Source organism: Thunnus thynnus, chromosome 1 (assembly GCF_963924715.1).
Source record: "Thunnus thynnus chromosome 1, fThuThy2.1, whole genome shotgun sequence".
Taxonomy (NCBI): domain Eukaryota; kingdom Metazoa; phylum Chordata; class Actinopteri; order Scombriformes; family Scombridae; genus Thunnus; species Thunnus thynnus.
Window position 1 is genome coordinate 4578661 of NC_089517.1, and position 17376 is coordinate 4596036.

At 38.3% G+C, this 17376-nt stretch overlaps 1 protein-coding gene across 2 annotated transcripts; it reads left to right on the forward strand.

Annotated features, from left to right (window-relative positions):
• The first annotated feature begins 673 nt into the window (after positions 1–673).
• On the forward strand, positions 674–15713 carry dapk2a (death-associated protein kinase 2a). Of its 2 annotated transcripts, none has more exons than XM_067601567.1 (9): positions 674–797; positions 1038–1141; positions 4307–4528; positions 6120–6258; positions 8957–9086; positions 9193–9268; positions 9379–9531; positions 9711–9756; positions 9878–15713. In XM_067601567.1, exons 2-9 carry the CDS (start codon positions 1080–1082, stop codon positions 10532–10534), a joined length of 1485 nt encoding a protein of 494 aa, XP_067457668.1. In that variant the 5' UTR covers positions 674–797; positions 1038–1079; the 3' UTR covers positions 10535–15713. The 2 variants fall into 2 exon arrangements, with proteins under 2 accessions (XP_067457668.1, XP_067457751.1); XM_067601650.1 differs by having other exon boundaries at positions 726–797; positions 1007–1141.
• The last annotated feature ends 1663 nt before the right edge of the window (positions 15714–17376 follow it).

The window sequence follows — 17376 nt, forward strand, 5'->3', positions numbered from 1 at the left end:
GCAACATGGCGGGCTCCGTGGAAAAGGACCTGCTCCTTATGTAGATGTAAAGGGCTCATTCTAAGGTAACAATTCTTATTTTCAAGTGATTATTCTGATATTTTGATTTTCTGGCTCACTATGAGGTTATAAATATACCTACACTGTTTTTCAGGGAGTAAAATTAAAAAAAAAAAAAATTGGATTTATTTTAAAAATCATAAGGATAAATTAATGATTAAATAATTGATTCACTGATTTTCAAACTTTTGGGAGCTCTCTAAAGAGCCTCAACAGGTGTCAGTTTCAGCGCAGCTGCTGAACAGATGGTCGAGCCAGAAGGCAACACGGGTCCTCTAGTTAGTGTGGTGACAACAAACTCCGTTAATAACATCGCAAAATAAACATGTCCTCAGTTATTGTCAAAGGTAACTCTTTTAACATAGTTGAAGGTATTTTCTAAGTTGCCACAATTTGAGAGTGTAATTCTGCATGTAATCAATACACCAGATTCATATTTTTAAATAAGATTTCCACTTTGTATCATGTAAAGTCACAGGGATCAATGTTGATTATTCCAATTAACTGCTTGATGCTACATTACACATATAGTTGAGTGTTTTTAGACTTCATGCAGTTGTTGTAATGCCACATTAAATTAGCAGTTTTCTGAATGGGGTTCAGCATGACGCCCTCCCCATGATAGATCAGGAATGTGTCGGGACATGGCAGAGCCCTCCTGGCCTGTATACCACACTGAGGACGCAGCGCAGCAGGGCAGGAGGAGGACATGCTGTTCACCAAGTATTTTTAACATGGTAAGACATTTTCTATTCACTAATGTATCTACTGGTGACATTTACAATAACATTTGTCACTCCGGACAGAGTTTACAGTAAACTAAGCTGTCTGGTTGGCAACAGATCCAAAGAAACTGCAGTGACACTTTGAATTTATAACAGACTATCTTTTATTAGCACTGCCATGTTGAAATTATGTTATTAATAAGTTGTAGAATTGTTTCCAGATGATTAAATAACGGCGGTCTGCTGTTCCAGGTTAACTGAAGGAGAATTATCAGCCTAACTGTGACAGCAGCCATGGATTTATTCAAGCAACAGAAAGTTGAAGATTTCTATGAAATTGGTGAAGAGTTGGGAAGGTACAGTACACACACACACACACACACACACACACACATATACATGCAGTGTCTCATTTACTTCTGGATGGTGAATTTATGTGTATCAAAGCACACATTATTTGCATGTGTTTTACACGTAATTTAATGAATTATGTTGGGGGCTTTACTGTAAATCAGAATCTAAATAACAGATTGTGTGAATGCACTTGTCTGTCAGTTTTATGCTAATTTAATAAATAACAGGACATGACGATTTTATATTTATTTTGTTTTTCACTAACATGCAGGATTCAAATGTTGGAAAATTTCTCTTATGTTTTTTTTTTTTCCTTTTTCTTCTTTAATTTGAAAAAAAAATAAAATTATTGGTATCTGTCTTATAAGTGAGCTGATGTTTTTCTTAATATTTTTATGTTAAAGGACGTACAGTATGAACGAATCACTTCAAAATACTTGTGTAAACATAGAAACAGCCTCATAGTGTTATTTACAGCTGCAACTAATGTGAAAGATGTTGATCACTGTTTCCCAAAACCAAAGAAGCAACTTAAAATGTTTTGTCTACGACCCAAAGATATTCAGTTTACTGTCACTGAGGACTAAAGAAACCAGAAAATATTCACATTAAAGGAGCTTAAATCTAAGAAATTTTGTATTTTTTTCCTTATAAAAATAACTCAAAACAATAAATCAGTTGTCAAAATAGTCAACTAATCAATTAATCAACCAATCGTTGCAGCTCTAGTGGTATTTCTCCAGATAACTCTCATACTATTTCAGTATTGTACTTCAGGCACAAACATCAGTAATATTGATAAATGTGCAGCAACATTAATCATCTGTATTGACACGTGTTGTTACCACATTCATTTATTCACACATTAAAGAAAAACTGAACCTTTATATCAGTGTTGGTGTCGAAATGTTATTCATTAAAACAATTTATAGAGCAGAAATTTGCATTAATCAACATGCAGGTATCTGCACGAAGCAGTTATTGCTGTGCTGTAACATTATGGAAATTACACTGAATCATTAACTATGTTCAGCACCTGTGAAATGTGTTTTTAAGTCTCTTTCACTGCTATAACAGGAGTCACACTGTGTGCAAAAGCTGCTTCCTTGACTGGAGATATCTGGCATGTATGCACAATTTCAAGTAGTTATTTAAAATGTTGAAGTAAATCATAGTTTATAGAAATATTCCTAATAGATAAAAGATAAAGAAAAAATAAGTTAGCATGTATTTTAGGCCTAGTTTTGTTGCAGTGTGCTGTCAGGTGGAGACAACTGTTCTGCATGTCATGCTGCTTTTTAAAGGAGTCGTCTATCTTTAGCAGCAGCTGTATCTGCTCTCAGACCGGCTGCAGATGAGGAAGTAGAAGAGTGTTCGCTTACAAACCTTTCATGTGAACCGGGAAACAAAAATAGATGCAGCTGTAGAGTCATATAAACTTTGAATTTTGAATACAGCGTGAAACCCAGAAAATTTACATGCGAGTCTTTGCCTCTGTTGTGTTTTAACATGCAAGTGCGAGCGAGTGTCTGCGGTGACGAAGTGCCATGTGCCGTTTGCTGCAGAATGTGTGTGCTACTATAAATAGACTGAGGTGGTGGGAAAATTTGAGTGACAAACTAGGATCACAAGCCAACTGCAGCACTGCAGACCAGTTGTTGTTGTGGAGTGAACAACATTCAGTGAGCGGGACAACTTATCAAATAACAAAATAACTCGATGTAATTGCATCATCGTCCCATTTTCCTGCAACTGATGGTTATTTTCATTAAAATACTACTAACTAACTACTACATTGTAAATTTCTCAAAGAACTTCAGGACAAAGTCAAAAGGTTTGGATAGCACAACAAGCTAGCAAGGAAATACTCTCCTGAGATTGAAAATGTGATCACTGTTATTAGTCTTTGGAGTGTAGGTTTGGCTCATTATAGGGATGTGCAGAGATCCCAGTATTTGTATCTATATTTGTTTAGGCAGCAAAATTATTTTTATCTGTATTTGTATTCGAATAAAAGTAGAAAGGGGCTTTAAAAATACTGTTTTTGTTTTTATGACACTTTTAATTTTAGAAAATTAAAGTGTTACAGTAAGTGTTCATGAATAAACTACCTTACGAAGGAGGTCTCCACATCAGGTCTGGAACTGGAGTCTCCCAGATCATAGACGACTGCGCTGACTACTGAGCTAAAACTTTACTCATCACCTCATTGCAGACAGACCTCTACCTATTTATGCACCCATAACACAGAGACAGCACACTGTCACAAAGGCGATTATTGCTTTGCACTTTTCATTTATTGCCTATTTTTTACAACCTAACTTTGTGGAAAGGAGAAGGGGAACAACAGGTTATGGAGAGTCCCTTGAGAGCACTTTGAATGTGTTAGTAGCTCAGCTTTATCTCTGGGGAACACCCCCAACAAATAATTTTTAAAATATTTGTATGAAACAAATATTCATATGAAACCCACTATTTGTGCTTTGCCAAATAATGTATTTGTATTCGGGCACACCCCTAGCTGATTGATATGTTTTAAATGGTTTTTGGACAACAACAGAGGTCTACAGCACAGAGAAATAAGATATATCAGGCTTTTGGTTATACACACAATACTTGTAAGTAGATCAGTTAATTGTTGGTTTGGTTCTGCACGTCTTGTCTTTTAATAAAAAATGTACTGTACAACCTATACAACCCTAACCCTAACCCTAACCCTGACCCTAACCTTGGCCCTGACCCTAACCCTAACCCTGACCCTGACCCTGGCCCTGACCCTAACCCTAAACCTAACCCTGACCCTAACCTTGGCCCTAACCCTAACCCGAACCCTGACCCTAACCCTGGCCCTAACCCTAACCCTAACCTTGGCCCTAACCCTAACCCGAACCCTGACCCTAACCCTGGCCCTAACCCTAACCCTAACCTTGGCCCTAACCCTAACCCTGACCCTGACCCTAACCCTGGCCCTAACCCTAACCCTAACCTTGGCCCTAACCCTAACCCTGGCCCTAACCCTAATGCTTATCCTGACCCTGACCCCGACCCTAACCCTGGCCCTAACCCTAACCCTGGCCCTAACCCTAATCCTATTATTCCCCCATCACTTCAAGCGTAACTCAGAGATTTTACTTTGCACCTCTGTGATTCCGTATCTTGTGTTTCAGCGGGCAGTTTGCCATCGTAAAGCAATGCAGAGAGAAAAGTACGGGACTGGAATTCGCTGCCAAGTTCATAAAGAAGCGGCAGAGCATGGCCAGCTCCCGAGGAGTGCGACGGGAGGACATCGAGCGGGAGGTGGACATCCTGCAGCAGATTCAGCACCCCAACATCGTCACGCTGCACGACGTCTACGAGAACCGCACCGACGTGGTGCTCATCCTGGAGCTGTGAGCGGGAATAATCTGTCCAACACGACACACACTGATTCACACTGTCAGTTCTGAAAGACTAAATAATGTGTGTGTTGTTATTGGTAACACTTTATTTAAAGTCCCCAGTTTGACATTTATAAGCAGTATATAAACTACAGTGACCCTGAAGCGCAGATCACAACGACAAATAACAAAACACAACAGCAAATAACAAAACACGACAACAAATAACAAAACACAACCGCAAATAACAAAACACGACAACAAATAACAAAACACGACAACAAAAGAGAAAGCACAACAACAAATAACAAAACACACCCGCAAAAGCAGAAAACACAACAACATTATTTGTTTATTATTTATTATTTGATTTGTTGTCGTGCTTTCTCTTTTGTTGTCGTGTTTTGTTATTTGTTGTTGTGTTTTGTCATTTGTTGTTGTGTTTTCCTATTTGTCGTTGTGTTTTGCACGTCAGGGCCACCGTAATAAACCTTTAATAACACTATAATGTCAAGTCAAGCCAAAATATAGTATATTTAAAACAACCACAGTTGACCAAAGTGCTGAACAGGCTTAAAATACCAAAATAAATCAATATAAAACTAAATAACAAATAGGAATGAAAGAAAACAATAAACATAATTATAATAAAAGAATTGTGGCACAATAGAAGATGAAGTCAAGCTCAACTCAAACTGAATGCCGACGAGAAGAGGAGGGTCTCCGGCAGTGACTTTCTAGGGTCTCTGAGCAGTTCTTATATGAATAGATAAGCTGTTCCAGAGATTAGGAGCAGCCACTGCAGAGGCTTGTTCATCTCTATTTTTGTCACTGAATCTCTGAACATCCAAGAGCATCTGATTGGTCGACCTCAGTGCTCTAACTGGAGTATGATGATGCACAGTACTGCTAGATAAGGCAGCAACCAGCCCATTAAAAACCTTAAAAGCCAGCAATAAAAATCTCAAAATCAATCCTGGGATGAACAGGAAGCCGGCGGAGTGAGGCCGATACTGGTGGTGTTACATGATCACGCTTTCTTTTTCCAGTTAGAAGAGAAGCGGCTGAATTTTATACTAACTGCAGTCGACCATTCTACACCCACATACAGAGAATTACAATAGTCTAGCCGAGAGGTAATAAAAGCATGAATAATGTATTTGTCCTCTTGTGGGCAGCCATAAGTGGAGTCTGCTGTATAAACAGATAATGAATGACAATACAGTAAAAGTTGTAATAATATAAAAAAAATATTTTCATAGGAGAAGTTAGAATTGCTGACAAATACTGTACATTAGTAAATGTTCCTGCAGCTATGAATTAATTCTAAAGTTTATCTGCAGTTTATATGAAGCTTCAGCAGTCTGAGTTTAGTCACATTAAGAGCATATCTTTAGCTTTTATAGTACAAAATTCCCTACAGTGTCACTTTGAGCCAACATACACAATAAAAGGACCATAAACCTGTGTTTTTAATATTGTAATATATCAAAATATCATCTGTGAGTCGGTGTGACCATCTTTCACCTCATTTATGGAACCAACTGATTTTTTTATGCAGATAATAATACAGGCAGCTGGATGATAACCGTCTGTGTTGCAGGGTCTCTGGAGGTGAGCTGTTTGACTTCCTGGCCCAGAAGGAGTCTCTGAGCGAGGAAGAAGCCACTCAGTTCATCAAGCAAATCCTGGAGGGGGTGAACTACCTTCACTCCAGAAAAATAGCCCACTTTGATCTCAAGGTTTGTCCAGACAAGCATGCCGCACTCAATCTGTATTAACTGCATGTAGGAGAAGGGCTGCAACTATTAACTATCATTATTGATTCATTTATCTGTTGATTATTTTCTTGATTAATTGGTTAGGAGTTTGGTCTATAAAATGTCCAACATGCAACCTAAAATTACTGGTTTTGTCCCGATCAACAGTCCACAACCGAAAGATATTCAGTTTACTGTCAGAGGACAAAAGAAAGCAGAAAATATGAGAAGCTGGAATAAGAATTTGTGCATTTTTCTTTAAAAAATGACTCAAAATGATTAATCGATTATGAAAGTAGTAGGGATGTGCAGAGGGCCCAGTATTTGTATGTGTATTTGTTGAGGCAGGAAAATTATTTGTATTTGTATTTGAATAAAAGTGGAAAGAGGCTTAAAAATTCTGTTTTTGTTTTTATCACACTTTTAATTTAGATGAAGCATGTGTCAGTAGCTCAGCTTTATCTCTGGGGAACATCCCCAACTCCGGAAGTGATGTCCAAATTAGGAAATGTGCATCATGTAGCAGGTGGATGTGACTCCCCTCGTTAAGACCTGCTGATAGACGTAACAGCGGAGCAGAGGAGACTGAGATAGCGATGTAACCAACCTGTGCGCTGGTATTTGACATGATTTATTTTTCACCCAGAAAACAAATAACTTTTAAAATATTGTATGAAACAAATATTCATAAAAAAACCCACTATTTGTGTTTTGCCGAATAACGTATTTGTATTCGGGCACACCCCTAGAAAATAGTTCTGTCAATCAACTAATCATTGCAGACATTTCTAAAGCATGGCGGAGTCAGTGAAGTCACATTGAAGAGCACAAAGATCTCATGAACTCATTAAATTTAACTGTGACATTTTGTTAAAGTTCAGAGTTTATTGTTCAGAATGATTCAGCAGATTGTGTGTGACTGCACGTCTTCCAGCTGTTTAAATGTTTGAATGACATGTAATCAGCAGAGACCACATGCTGTAAATAATGATCCTTATCCTTGGGTCACATCAGTAAATAACAAACAGCTGTCAAACATGTGACAGTTTCTGTTGCTTTACTGTTTAAAAAAAAACAGCAAAACACGTCATGTGACTTCAAGTTCAAATTTGTTTTACACAATATTTTTCTTGTTTTTCATTTCTTTTAGTTCACCGTAACAGAAGATAAAAAAAACTAACAGAAGCTTAGTCACAAAAAAATCTCACCGCAAGATCCTTTTATAAAGCTGTTCTGGAGCTTTTGATCATATTGCACTGTCTCCTTCAGCAGCTGGAGGTTGCCTATGTTGTTCAAATTTCCATTTTTCTGAGCATTTTGACAAACATCTCGTCCATGTCGGCTGAGGGTCAAAGTTCATCCTTTACCTCGGAAACAGCAGTTGACAAAACAAGCTCACCACAAGATCCATTTACTGTTCTGGAGCTTTCGATCATGATCTTATATGAACCTCAGCTTTAAAGCCGACATGGATGAGCAGCCCTTAAATTAAGCCCTTAATCAAAGTGTTGTAGATTACACTGTGAAATTTACATGTACTCTGACATCTGAACATAAATGCAACACAGCAACAGCAAAACAAACAAAGAAAATGCAACAAGGAAAGCAAACAATTTCCCTCTGAATCCTGTAGAAGATACACGTTACATTGATAAGATGTGTTTGACAGATAGTGAACATAACCACATCTTTAACACCCAATCAGCATACTGGTTTCCTCCATTGTTTTACCAGTAAATGTTTTTTTGGGAGGAATTTTTCCTTATCTAATCAAGGGTCTGAGGACAGAAGATGTTGTGTTGCTGTGCAGCCTGTAAAGCCTCCAGAGGCGAATTAGTGATTTGTGATATTGAGTTATAAAAATAAAATTGACTTGACTGTCCAGGCCTGTGTTGTAAAAACAAAATACATTTACTTGATTTCTGATTGATTTTTCTGTTTCTGTATCACACTGAAAATACATAAAACATATACAGAATATTGAAACACATTTAAAATATCCCATAGTAGATACACAGTCGTTCACTGAACATCTACAATTCTCTGACAACTTCATCTGCTTGTGAAGATTGTGTGATATGACTGAAAGCTCCACAACAGCTAATAAATGGACTTGGAGATTGTTTTCTCAGCTGATGTTTCCAAGGTATAGCTTCTTTTTTTTGTAACTAAATCTTATAATATCAAAAGGATTCAACACACTAAACTGTGGATTAAACCAACAGCTCTTCATGCTTTGACATTCTGTGTTGTTGTCTTGTTGCCTTTATTCAGTAAATTTATCAGATCAGTCTTCCCTCATTTTAAGTAGGATGTATCAGTTTAGACAGAGTTCTTCTTCTTCTCGTGTTCTGACAGGTGCAGCCGGAGGAGAAGAGCACTGTAGAACAAAATGTTTCTTATACAGAAAGCACACAAACACAATAAAATACATGAGTGAGATTTGTTCCACTAGGTGGAGCAATTAGCTGTGTTTGATATAGAAATAATGAGGTGCACAGTGACTCTGACACTAATAGCTACTCTCTGTCTGTGCAGTGGCAAAAATAATGGACCCACTGAAAGTTTTGCACTTTTTGAATGTATACAGTATGAAGTCCTCTTTGTATTTTTGATATGTAACATGAATGTTGTAACTGTAGAGTAAATGTCATGTCTGTTTTTTTTGTATTTTCTGCAGCCTGAGAACATAATGTTACTGGACAAGAATGTGCCGTTGCCAAGAATCAAACTGATCGATTTCGGTCTCGCTCACAAGATCGAAGCTGGTGTTGAGTTCAAAAACATCTTCGGAACACCAGAGTTCGTAGGTAAGACGAGTTCATCTGTTATTTATTCCTTTTTCTCAAGTTTATTAATGTTTCTGCTATTTCAATTATGATAATTTTTTTTCCTGCCGTTTGTTTTCCTTTCAAGCACCGGAGATCGTCAACTACGAGCCGCTGGGATTAGAGGCGGACATGTGGAGCATCGGGGTCATCACCTACATCCTGCAAGTGAACCACAACAAAAACATGAACATAATTCCACTTAATGTATATCATACACTTTCCCCTCAAACAGGATGATAAACAGCACTTCCTCTAATGTTTTTTGTTCCAGGCTGAGTGGTGCTTCACCTTTCCTGGGGGAAACCAAACAAGACACCCTGAGGAACATTTTGGCCATAAATTATGAGTTTGATGAAGAGTTCTTCTGCCATACGAGTGAGCTGGCCAAGAAATTCATCAGCCAGTTGCTGGAGAAGGATACGAAGTAAGAGCTTAAGTGTAACTTATTGAATTACATTGTCCTCAGGGCACACTTGTGCTAGTTAGTACAAGAAATGTAATCTCTGTGTTTTTAAAATTTGTTCTGCTCACCAAAATCACATAACGCATGAGTGATTATGAAAGTTTCGCAACATGATTTGAGTGTTTTTCTTTCTCTTACAGGAAAAGATTAACAATTCAAGATGCTCTTAATCACCCATGGATTAAGGTACAGTGAAAACTTTATTACATTTTATTTTATTTTTGTTTTGTCTATTGTATTATTGTATTATTATCATATGTTTTAAATGTTTGACAGTTCCTAACTTTCCCTTCTTTAAACCCTAAAGTCCAACGAGCACAAGGAGGAAAATAAAGCCCAAGAGCCGAAGAAACAGGAGCGGCGCCAGCTGAAGACGAAGCGCCTGAGGGAGTACACTATCAAATCCCACTCGAGCATGCCCCCCAACAACACCTATGTAAACTTTGAACGCTTCGCCCAGGTGGTGGAGGACATTGACCAGATGGAGAGCTCATTCGCCAGCCTGGCAGCAGCCCATGACTATCTGCAGGAAGATATCGACGCCATGGTTTCTATATACAATGAAAAGGAGGCCTGGTATAAAGAGGAGAGCGAAGAAGTGCGTCACGACATCTCACAAATCCGCTACGAGTTCCGCAAAGTGGAAGCCATGAAGAGGAGCCTGCAGGACGACATGCAGGCCTTCAGCTCCAGCCTCAGCGCCATCGGCAACCGTTACCAGGAGAGACAGAACCACCTGGACGCGCTGCGCCAGGAGCTTAGCAACGAGCTGAAATGGGTGCAGGAGGTCATGGGTTCATCTCCCATGGTTGGAGGTGGTGGAGGTTACCCCAACTGTAACTTCTCCACTGTCTTCAACAACGACGTGAATGAAGCCCTGAAAGAGCTGCTGAACCGCTCCTGTGGAGGAGAGCTGCTGTCCGGGATCAACCTGGACTTCACAGAACCTGGACAGCAAAGATAAATGATCAGCGATGCACAAACCATTAAGAATCACAACGGTGACTTGTACAGGTCCTTTACAAGAGGCTGCAATACGTAGGACTGTATCAGGCTCTAAAGGATGATTGATACATACAAATATTTGTTAAAAATACAGTTGCACATCAGAGAAGAATGATTCTATTTTTTGCAAATGATCTGTCTTTACATACAGCGCAACTCTCAGCTAAAGAACTGAGGTATATTTTTTAGTCAATAATGTCCTTTGTGCTGTGTGTTTGAGACAAATATGACTTTTTCCTGTGCATTTTGTCTATAATAACTAAATATAGGTCAGTATGAACATTTGTGTTGGTGATATAGATGTGTGGAGATTCGAGTGTGTTATGCTAGTAGCGGCTAATGTCTTGCAGTATCTACAGGACATGGATGTATTATAAGAGCTGGATACCGGACTAAAAATGGCGCCCATTCAGTCCTATAGGAACTGCTCGCCTGGTGCATACACCAAAAAAAGTTTCTAGCTTCCGGGTTTGCTTCCGTGTTGTACGGCCTACGAGCTCCCGCTCGGCCCATAGACTTTACATTGTGATGACGTCACAGATTTTTAAATCGCTTTTCTCAGCTTGAGGAAAGTTTTACAAACATAAAACCTCCATGGATCAAAAGTTCATAACAGAAAGAGTCATAATAGACAGTTCAAGGGGTCCTGTCAACAGTTTTACAGGCGTCTCTTTTACAATGGTGGTCTACGGGGAAAAACCTTTTTGGGCCACAGGGGGATTTTTCGCTGCAATACCGCGAGTGGCCACTGGGAAAAATTGGCTGCAAGGCTGAGCAGTGGCGCCCTATCCAGCTCTTATTATACATCCATGCTACAGGACACACCCACTTGGTTAGGTTTAGGCATGAGTGGTGAGATGGTTAGTGTTAGGGTTAGGGTTTAGGGGTCAAAGGTCAGGGGTTGTCGTGTAGCACACAGACCCCTCCCTCTTGCTAATGTAGCCTGGAGCTGCTAGCCTCCAGCGGAGATGAGGAGCTACAGAGGTCTGGTAACCTCACTTCTTTTTAACTCCACATCCCCAGATTTTCTTTTACTTTTCAAACTTGTAGCCTTCAGCCTTTGAGCACTTGAGTTAATTTATCAGATTTCACACAGCTCCCTCTGGAGACACGAAAGACTTTAAACGACCTTTTACACACATGCAGCAGTGCTCCCCGAGACCTGGAAACAGAATCTAATGTATAAAATCAATTGAGTTCCCTTTTAATGCTTACTGTTAGTGTCCTATCAAAAGTGCTCACAGACTTGTTGCAATAGTCGTTGCACATTTTGATTTTATTTTTCTAACGAGAGTATTCATTCAGACATTAAAGACTCGTGAGTTCCAGTCAAGTTCAGATTGATTCATACCGACAGCCTCAGCTGACGTTTACACAAGCACGCTTGCACAATACTGTTTGCTCTGTAAACTTGTGCTAGACTGTAGTTCCCATAACATTAATGCTATCTGAGAAGTCTCATGAATACTGTGTACAGTATATGTGTGCATCAGCACGTACAGAAAATCAGCACCGTGTTCATTTGAATCCACTGAATCAATGTATGAGTTTGTTTACAGAAATTCTTCACTTGTTGACTTGTTGACAATATACAATCCACATCACTGAGTCAAGGCTATTTTTCCTAGAAGGCTGCCGGTGCAAAATCAAAACTGGTATCATTTTAGGCATTTAATGTGCTCACAGCTCATGAAAAGCTATAAAATATCTTTACTTATACTGCTACTATGTCCAAACTCCTTAAAGTCTTACTCCACTCAAAAAATGAGTTTTCCTTCTTGCTCCTTCAGTTGGATGTTGTTCTCTTTGTGCACCTTAAATCTCAGTTTAAGGCTTTTCCTTAAGAGCATCATTTGTGACATCACATAGCTTGTAGCCAATCATGGTCCAGTATGTAACTTACACAAGTGTGATGTGGAGACTTGAAGCCTCCACTGAGATGGACTTTACCGTGAAGGAGGAAACATCTGGTGTCTTTTTTCAATGAGGAAGAAGAAGTAAGTGTTATTTTTTGTAATTGAACTTTTTTAACATATCATATCAACATATCTGACACAAATTATTAGTATTTTTAAAAACCTAAAAAAAAACATGTCTGGAGGGGGTCTTTAAACTGTTTTAATAGATTTAAAGATACCCGCCAGATATATATTAAGAGATATAAAAAATACTCTGTTGGGAACAATAATGTGTGTCTCCCTCATGAAAAAAATCCAGAATCTATAAATATGCAAATATCATTCATTTCAAAGGTCAGTGGTGGTCTGAAGGTTAGAGAAGCAAGCTTTTGACTGGAGGGTTGCTGGTTCAATCCTCCAGACCGGCAGGATAAATCTGGGTGGGAAAGTGAAAGCAGTGATCGCCCCTCCCTCGTTACCACCTTGAGCAAGACCCTCCTTAACCCCAACCGCTCCAGTTTAGCTGCTCCAGTGGCAGCAGATCAGACTGTGGTTGTACTGGGCAGCTTCCAGTTATGATTGTATAACTGTGTGAATGTGATCAAGACGTTCCAGAAAAATAAAGAATTACTCATAGTGAAAATTCCCCTGAATAAGTAAAGGTTAAAAAAGAAAAACAGTTGAACTGCTGGACACCAGATGTCTCCTTCTTAAACACTTAACTGTATTTAAATGTCTCTTTACGTTGTCTTGTGTTGCTTTTATATTCTGTCTCGATGCCTTTTATACTCTCTGTAAAGCACGTTGAATTGCCGTGTTGTTGAAATGTGCCTTTACTTCACTGTAAAGTTCATTCTCAGTGTTTGTGCACTGGAGGTTTCGAGTTTCCACATCACACTTGTGTAAGCTGCATACTGGACCGTTTGGCTTCCAAGCTAGTCGTGATGTCACATATCATGCTCAAATACCCAAAAGGCACAAAATTAGATTTTCACGGAGCGCAGAGAAACTTTCCACTTTCAGCAGATGATTATGAAAACAGCCTTTCAGTGTCAGACTTTGCACATACATTAGTTTGCATCCAACTGAAGCAGCAAGAATAAAAACACATATTTTTAAATGTCTTCAGCGCCGTAAACAAACTGAGCAGTTTCAGTAGTTTTCTGAACAGTCTGTGCAGAAAAAGCTACATGAGACAGTGTTTTCATTTTCTTTTTCTTTCTTTTTTTTTGTGTGGTGAAAATGGTCTCATGATTCATTTGAAATGCCTCTTAAAAAGCTCTTAAAAAGCGACTCGCAGACACTCTGGGCCAGCTGCTGAATCATGGAGCTAACAAGTGTGTCAGCCGTGGGGGCGTTAGTCATGACGGCAGAGATGAGAGCGGCTGCCTGCAGGGAAACGCTGGAACGGATCAGAGACTATGACCAGCTGGGACACGACCGAGACCTCCTGAAATCAACACCCGCAGAGCTACAACACCATATGTAGACACTTACTACTATTCTGAGAGCACATATTTATTTATGGGTCGCTCATTTTAAAGGGGGGAGACTGGATCTGAGCAACACTTATCATAACTAACTGTATATTTTTTTTTTATTTTTTTATGCTTTTGAAGTATTTTGCACTCCTCACTACACTTCCCACTCACTATATTTAACCACCACCTGCAGTTTCAGAGCGATTTTAGCACCACAAAAACATGTAATCAAGTCACAAAAATTGATGCACTCTTCAAATATGAGCATGAATCCAATACACTTAACCTACATAGATAAAACATCAAGCCCGTTTACTACCTGGAACGACTCCAAGTGGCACAGTTAAAGGCGTTTTACTGAACTGAACATGTGCTGACTGTTAAACTGTTTCACACCGTTATGAGAACATTTAACTATCTGTGAATGACACGGCGGCGTTTCATTGCTTTTGTGCCATCAAAAAGGTGATCAGTGTACAAAGCTCATATTTAAATAAGATGTTGCCTAACCAGAGGAGGATTAACTTCTGCTTGTCCCAGTAGTAAAAACCTGATTAGAGCGGTTCCACTGCCAACTGTAATAAACTATAAATAAACTGTAATAATCTGCTTCATCAGAGGCCTGCTGGTGAATATTTGACACCCATTTTTAATCTTGTTGTACCAACTCATTGCTGTTATATTATGTTGAAACATTAGGGGGAAAGGTGAATTGTTTTTTTCTCAGTCAAGGGCAAAGTAAAGAAAAATTACACAATAACTGTACAGTCACTTATATTTGTCAGGTGACCGGAGACTAAAACCGGATGATAATGTTGTTTTTGTGCTGTGTGTGTGACAGTAAGCAACTGTTTGCTGTCATATTAGCCATAACAATTGATATAATGTGATAATATGTGAAGGTTATGTGTCTGTCAGCTTTTTGTTTGACCTTTTTTTTTTTTACCCCTTAGAGGCCAAAAACAGATTCATGAATACATGAGCTGTTGTATGTAGCTTGTATAATGTGTCCTTTGTATGTTTGTTATTATGCTGTTATATGTTTTAATTATAAGGGACTGCAGATCAAAATTAGCTATAAATGTTAACATTTAACTTTAACACTGTACACGGTCCCAATAAAAACATAAATAACTAAATGAACACTGCTGAATGCTAAAGGAAGCAGCTTACGTGCAAGGTTCGTCATTACAGTTATGAAAGTGGAAAGTGACATGAAAGTTAACTTGAGTTGTGATATTAACAATGAGATATGACTGTGAGGTGACAGTTTCACCGCCTCTCCACATCCTGAATACATATCAGACTCAAAATGTGTTAAAATGTTGACATTTCCACACGATATATACTGTATTTCTATTGGACATGACATACAAATGGAGATGAAGGAATAAACGAGACTGAGGTCAAGTGGTGTAAAATATTGTTTGTTGTTTTCAAGTCAGAGGCCAAGGAATCATCTGTGGTTCACTCTCCCACAGATATAAAAAATATGGTGATTAGACAACTAGTGACATGAGGGTGTCGCTGAGACTTGTGCTTAGTGGTTGGGAACTTCCTCCCTGTGGTCTCCGTCCACACCAACAGAACTGAAACAGACACAGAAATGACTCTGCTGGCTTACTGCAACCCGCAAACTGTCTCTTCAAGCTACTGAAATTATAAGGCCAATCGATCGAGTGGTTGTTCACTAGTTGGCATTTTTATCATTTGAAATCAGACTGTTTCATATTATTGTGAACAAAATATCTTCTAAATATTTGGGTTTTTTTTTTATTATTTAGGGTCACCTTGAGCTTTGATGGATGTTTATCCTTATTTGTCATTATTATTTTTGACTTTATTTACCAAATGTTTGATGCATTTGTGTAAAAAATTAATGCATTAACAGATAATTAAAAATCATCACTTGTAACTTGTAAACAGCTAAACTAATGGAAAGTAATGTTACATGAAGAAAGAACAGAAATAAAGAAAGAGTGACGGCTTTCTAATCAAGATAAATTACAAAAACTGCAAACTGAAAGATCAACAACAAAAACAAAATGTGAGTCAACTGAAAAACTGAGTAACACAAGAACAAAAACCACAGGAAGTAAAAAAAAACAAAAAAAAACATGAGCAATAGAAAAGTTCTAATACTGCTGACAGGGACTGTTTCCTCTTTTGGGTAATACTTTACATAATGCAGTAAACTGTTGCCTGTAAGCACCAGTAACACTGCAATCATTAACAAACTGGTGTTTAAGCAACTGTTCCATAATAATCTCCACCTCTGCTCATCCAAACCGGTTTGTGTTTGATAAAGTGAGGATGTTTATGTCTTCAGAGTGACTGCCAGAGTTCACTCACACTGAAACTGAAACCAGTGATTATACTGGTGATGAAGTTTAAATACATTCTGGGAAATGTCTGCTGGCCGTGAGGTTTTCTGAACTATGTAACTGCAGCGTCTCACGTTCGAGTTCAGCTGGGAACCTTTGTTTCATTTCATTCCTGTACTCTCTCTTTCTTTCTTCCTTTCCTGTCAGCTCTCTACTGTCAGTTTTCTATTAAAAACAAAAACTGCAGGCTAAACATAGTTAAAAACAAACAAACAAACAAAAAAAAGCTGAAAATAGCATCTGCTTCTGAGATAAAGTGCAGAGTAGGCTGGGCTTCTGTGAGTCTGCAAGAACAAGATAACCACAAAACCCTCTTTAGACACCACATGACATGACATCACCACTGTGTGTGTTTCTATTAATTAACCAAACCTTATCAATAATAATGATAATAGTAATAAAATAAATCCAACAATTAGTAAATACAGTATATTATGAGGGGATCTTCTAATGCTTAGTATGAACAGGAGGAATTATTACAGCAAGAAAAACATGTTTTAATGTTCATTTGGGCTCCTGGCTGTTGTTTTAAGACACACTTGAAACATTGTGAATCCGTCCTTTAAATACATAATACTTATATACTTTTACTGGTAAGATTATTTAAAGTAATGAGTATTTTTTCATTGTGGTGTTGCTACTTTTATTGAAATAACAGATGTGAGTAGTTCTTCCATCCCTGCTGACAACAAACATCTTTTTTTTAAAACTTCAACCCGTAAAAATGTCTCTTTTTTATCATATTTTAATTGCTTTGGACTGACGGTCGGATAAAACAAGGAAGTTGTGACTCACACCATAAACAATTTATTGATTAACAAAGGAAATAATCTACAGATTAATCTGGTGATGAAAATAATCTTTAGTTGCAGCCTTACTTTGATATAATCCATGCGGGATTCTTGGACAATTGGTGTATTTTGGTTAAAGTATGTGGTTCTACAGTTCATGTATAAGCTTCGTATGTGGGAAAAAATCTCTGTTATTTCTGTTACCATGACAACACCACTATGGATAGATCAGGTAATGCTGATTAAT